At 41.0% G+C, this 6,000-nt stretch overlaps 1 protein-coding gene across 2 annotated transcripts in view; it reads left to right on the top strand.

The window, feature by feature from the left end:
* DOCK10 (dedicator of cytokinesis 10) overlaps positions 1–6,000 on the top strand; it is a 401,968-nt gene that overhangs the window by 294,374 nt on the left and 101,594 nt on the right. For both annotated transcript variants that reach the window (XM_006861898.1, XM_006861899.1), the window contains exons 12-14: positions 798–1,019; positions 1,395–1,517; positions 2,838–2,920. In XM_006861898.1, coding sequence (XP_006861960.1) covers positions 798–1,019; positions 1,395–1,517; positions 2,838–2,920 — 428 coding nt within the window. The remainder of the gene's footprint in view (positions 1–797; positions 1,020–1,394; positions 1,518–2,837; positions 2,921–6,000) is intronic.

Raw genomic sequence — 6,000 nt, 5'->3', positions numbered from 1 at the left:
AGTGCAGCCAGAGTGCTCCTTGGAGGCCAGGATGGCTAAGCTTCGTCTCTCATACTTTGGACATATTGTCCGGAGGAAACAGTCGCTGGAGAAGGATGTCTTGCTGGGTAAGGTGGAGTGTCAGAGAAAAAGAGGAAGACCCCTAACGAGATGGATTGGTCAGGTGGCATCATTGATGGACTCAAGTGTGGCAGCGGTAGTGAGGTTGACCCAGGATAGGACATTGTTTCGTTCTGCTGTGCGTGGGGTCGCTATGAGTCGGTTCCGACTCGATGGCACCTGACAACAACAGGAGTAAACTCAGTGGCAGCTAACACCAATGTTGTTGTTGTTAGGTACTATGGAGTCAATACCAACCCATAGCAACCTTATGCACAACAGAACAAATAGTATACTACACCAATAGTATACTGAAATTTTTAAGAAAAGTGGCAGGGACTTAAGAAACTTCTCTAATTCAGCTACAGATTTCTGAGGATCTGGGAAGACAGTCCTGGTGGGTATTTTTGAGTGTAGAAGACCCATGAATATCCACAAGTATTTGTAACGTAGTTCATACAGTGCATCAGCCGAATGTGACTGCTTCGTGGGGAAACTAGAATGGAGAAACTAATGACAGAAAAGCCTGGAATCTGAGGCACCTAATGGAAAAGATCTCAGGGTCCTCCTCATAGAGTCAAGGGGAGCTTGCTTCCGGCTTGTACTGTATTTGCTGCTTTGTTAAAGAATGTTTTGGAAAGTGTTGCAGTGTAATGACGTTAAAGATTTTCTTTCCATGTCCTCTGTTCTCCTTTCAGATTGAGCCTTTTTTTGTGAGTGTGGCACTTTATGACCTCAGAGACAACAGGAAAATTTCTGCAGATTTTCATGTGGATCTAAACCATACTGCTGTCCGACAGATGATTTCAGGGGGTTCCATGGCTTTGGAAAATGGCAACATTGACACCGTCACTCCTAGACAATTGGAAGAACCGCGTGTCAAGGGGTTTCCAGAGGAATGGCTCAAATTTCCAAAGCAGGTTGCACTTCAGTTCTATAGTAAAGCAAAACCCAAGAATACCTGAACCACTGCTACTGAGCTGATTCCAGCTCACAGTGACCCTGTATAAGGTTTCCTAAACGGTCAATCTTTGTGGGAGCAGAGAGCCTCATCATTTGAACTGCCAACCTTGTGGTTAGCAGTCCAGTGCTTGTCCTACAGCACCACCGTGGTTCATTTTGGTTCTTAAAAGGATGGCAAATAAATGTTCCATTGTTCTTACCCAGAGATCACATCAGATGGGTCACTTTCTAAAGAAACATTCCCTTACAGCTATCTTTTTTTTTTTTTTTTTAATAGTTGAATTTTCTATATGGGATCATTGATGCTTACTGGCTTTTTTCTTTGTATATAGGCTATATTTTCCATAAGCAATCCACACTCTGAAATTGTTTTGGTGGCCAAAATTGAAAAAGTACTAATGGGAAACATTGCAAGTGGTGCTGAACCATATATTAAGAACCCAGACTCCAACAAGGTAACGGATAACCTCCCTTGTAAATAATCTCAATACTTTCGAGAAATAGAGTCACTGCCTTATAATAATCGTTTGATAATTTTAAGTCTTTAAATAGTCCATTGTCAGTGGAATAAATGTTTATCGGCTTCCTTTTAACTATATATTTTGGGTTCATGTTTTTTGACCCAGCAATTCCTAACTGTGTAAATAAATTTAATTGTAGATAAAGTTTTAAGCTAAAAATTCAATTATTAACTATTAATGAAAAGCTTAGACTCATTTAGATGTCAAAACAAATAAATGCCATTTTACAAAAATATAGGAAGTTGTTATTAAGTGGTGTCGAGTCAGTTCTGACTCAGAGTGACCCTGTATAGGGTGTCCAAGGAGTGACTGGTGAGCTTGAACCACCGACCTTGTGGTTCAAACTGACCTTGCAATCCAGCGCATTAATCCACAGCGCCACACCAGGACTCCAGAATATAGGCAATTCTGATGATGAATGAACTGAAAACAGAAGATTATTCTGACATGCCAAAGCGCAATAGCACCAAAGTAAAGAAAGAGGTCGGAAATACTGTCAGCGGTTTCAGGAGCTTCTCTTTTTTTCCTACCTTTTTTCTTTTTTTCTTTAAAAATCAAGTGTTACTGGACAATGGAAAGTAAATTTTAAAAGTGTGTTTTAATACCAAGGATATGCTAAGACAATAGAATGTGAGTGTAAGGCAGGGTGGGTGTCATGGGTTTGTGAAAGTCCTTTAATCCAGAATTCAGCAGAAGAGAATATGCATTGCAAATCTTGCTTGCCTTCTGTTTTTGTGAATAAAGTATTATTGGCACAACTACACTCACTCATCCATGTATTTTCAATGGCTGCTCATCAACTGTTATAATGAGTTGAGGGTTGTTTTAGGCTCCATATGGTCCACAATGCCAAAAGGCCTACCATGAAACCTTGCACAGAACAAGTTTGTTGACCTTCCGCTGTCTACATTAATAAAATTTAGGGCAGACAATACAGATGGATAGATAACAGTTTTCATGAGAGACATTAAGGACTTTTATGTCAGAGGGGGGAAGATAAGCTAATACTACAAAATAAGAGCAGTCTTAGCTTTGGAAATTCCAAACTGAAATGTACAGAAAACCTTATATAATTGTTTTGAACACAGAGGATGTAGTTTGAATCATTCTGAGGGAGAATTTGTTTGCTGGGAAGATAACATTCTACTGAGTTTCAGCCTAAGTAAGATCAATTGAAAAAGCAGTCAGTTTTATTTTACACCAACAGATTGTAGCATGCTGTTCTAATACTATTATTATTTACTCTTTCCCTAGTGTGCACAAAAGATACTAAAATCTAACCGACAGTTTTGCAGTAAATTGGGAACATACCGCATGCCATTCGCCTGGGCCGTGAGGTAGGTTGATCTTTTGGCAATTAAAATCAATAGAATGCATACAAAGGCTTCAGAAAATTCCTAGAAAATTTTTCTATTATCTTTTAATTCCATTTTTCCAAGAACTTTTTGAGGACTCTTCATGTTAGTCTGCATGGTAAGGTTTAGTTTTGAACAACTTTGTATTACTTGATATTTTTAATGTACTCATGCCTGTCAGAAACACCCTGAGTTTCCAGAAACTTCCCATTCACCCTACCAATCCCTCTTTCTGATCACTCTAGTCCAGTGAAAGCATGAATGAATGTGGAAGACAGAATTGAAAGAATCATCCATTACGGAAATAAACTGAACACTTGCATGAAGGACAAGCATCCAACCTTTTTTTTTTTTAAGTTTTTTATTGTGAATTATGGGTTTGTTTACAATGGGTGAACATTATCTTTACATTCATCCTATCATATTTTGTTTCATTGCAATGACCACAATCCCCTGCATGCATCATCAAACAAACAAAGGGCACCACCCACACACCTGCCTCCCGGACCACCAGCACAGAGCCCCTCTCCCTCCCTGAGTCCAGAGTCCCCAGCCCTTCCTTCTGTCCATGTCATTGTCTCTGTCTCCATCTCTAGTGTCACTGCCTCCTCAGACAGGGTCTCACACTTTGCTTTTCTCCCTTGATGGTTCCAGGGATCTCAGCTCCTGGACTGCAAAATCAGCCACTCCTCTTCTTTTGTTACCAAACATATACATTTACCTTTCCAACATTCACTGTCAGACCTGATAGCAATCATTCCCTATTGAGGAGTCCTTTCCCCCTCACCTTTTATCAACCCTATCCAGACAGCATCCAACCTATTTTGAGCTTGTTCAGTACAATACATTGAAAGAAAGACAGATGATAATTTTAAGGAGGCTGACAAGATTACACTGATGAGTGAAGTAATTATTCCCAGGACAGGGAAGCCAACGATGCCGCAATTACATGCTGCATTAATACCCTATTAGTGGTTTGGTTGTAGGTTAGGAAGCAGTACACACCATCAATTTGTGTGTAGGAATATGGGATGTCCGTAACATAAACTTGTCTGGCAGCTGATTAAAAAAAAAAAAAAAAAAAAGGCTGGCAGTACAGTTTGAAAGATTTCACAGTAGGTCATTTAGTTTATCTAATCACAAAAAGTACAAGATTCAACCAAGGAATATTTTCATGTCCCCTTTACAGTGTAGATGTTGCTTCAAATAAATGGGAGTAGAGTCAGAGGAAGGCTTATTCTGACTTCTGTCATCGCGGCAAAGCTAATTTCCTGACACATTTCAGTTCTTTGCTGGTACTGCTAGCTCTATGATTACCATTTCACCCTGTTACAGTTTCTAGATTGTGTTTTGTTTTCTTTTTACAAAATAGTTTTGAGTGTACCCTAAAGCAGTAAGGAGTCCTGGTGTCCCTAGAGGGTTTTCTAGACTGGAAATATTTATGGAAGCAGATTGTCTCATCTTTCTCCTGTGGTGCAACTAGTGAGTCTGAACTATAGGCCTTCCGGTTACAGGCCAACCCTTAACCCACTGCACCACCAGGTCTCCTTCCCTAAAATATTGTTGATGTTGTTCAGTGCCGTCAAGTCGGTTCCAACTCATAGTGACCCTGTACAGGGTTTCTGTGGAGCAGCTGGTGGATTTGAACTGCCAACCAGTGCAGTTCAAACTGACCTTGCGGTCCAGTGCTTATTCTACAGTGCTATGCCAGCCTTTTAATGTTGTTGTTGTTAAGGGTCGTTGAATCAGTTCCAACTCATAGCAACCCTGTATAGGGTTTCCAAGGAGCAGCTGGTGAGTTTGAACCACCGATCTTGTGGTTCAATCCTACCTTTCAGCCCAGTGCATTACCCTGCAAGAGAGTATAAATGACAGTTTAGCTTCACCAGATGTAACCACCAAAGTACAGAGATGTTCATCACTGTGAACAGCATTTTATCTGCAATTAATTTGGCACATGTGTTTACTTTTGGCACCAGCTATAGTGCCATCTCAGAGCAAAAAGGTTGGCCTTGGAATGGGTAATGAGTCCACACATATATGTTGTTGTTGTTATGAAGTGCCGTCGAGTCGGTTCCGACCCATAGCAACCCTGTGTAAGGTTTCCAAGGAACAGCTGGTGAGCTTGAACCACCGACCTTGCAGTTCAAATGGCTTTGCAGTTTGACACATTAGTCCACAGCGCCACACCAGGACTCCAACACACAGATGGGGACATCCAATTTAGGAGAAAACTGTAAATGGAACTCCTTTCCATGTCCAGCCAAAGCACTTGCCATTAAATCAATTTCAATTCGTAATGACCTCATATGTTAAAGAGTAAAATTGCTCCGTGGTATCTTCATGTCTGTGACTTTTCAGAATCAGGCTATTCGTCTGAGACACCTCTGAGTGGGTTTGAACTGTCAACTTTAGGTTAGTATTGGCGTGTTCCACCACTGGAATAGCGTCTCCTTTTCATGTACATCAGCCAGAATCATATGTGCCTGGATCCTGACATTGCAGTTCTGAGGCTTCTACCACATCCTGTTCAGTTTTCTAGATTGCCATGGAGTTGTTCTGACTCATGGTGACCCTGCTGCAAAGTTGAACTCTTCCCTAGGGTTTTCTCGGCGGGAAATCTTGACAGAAGTAGACTCCCTCATCCAGAATTCTTATCTAGTTACATTCAAAAAGGACTAGTGGACAACACTGAATTTTCATTAAAATTAAAGTAGACCAAAATAAAAAATTGCATTCTGAAGTCTGTACCTTTGGAGAAGGCACCCTGTGTAGCTGTTATCCAAGGCTCCACACTGCCAGTGTTCCCAGCAAATGATCAGCAGCCTCTGTTAGAATGTTTCTTCCTCGTCTTTTTATAGCCAGCCCCTACTGCCTTCAAGGCAACTCCAACTCAGAGGGGTCCTGTGTAGGGTTTCCGAGGCTACACATACATCTTTATGGGAGCAGAAAGCATCGTCTTTCTCCAATGGAGAAGCTGGTGGATTTGAACTGCCAACCTCGTGGTTAGCATCCTCGTGCTTACCCTATACTAGTACACCTTTTTATAACCAAAATAATCA

Source organism: Chrysochloris asiatica, unplaced genomic scaffold (genome assembly GCF_000296735.1).
Source record: "Chrysochloris asiatica unplaced genomic scaffold, ChrAsi1.0 scaffold00044, whole genome shotgun sequence".
Taxonomy (NCBI): Eukaryota; Metazoa; Chordata; class Mammalia; order Afrosoricida; family Chrysochloridae; genus Chrysochloris; species Chrysochloris asiatica.
Note: the sequence above shows the minus strand (reverse complement) of the source record. Positions and strands in the feature narration are given on the sequence as shown.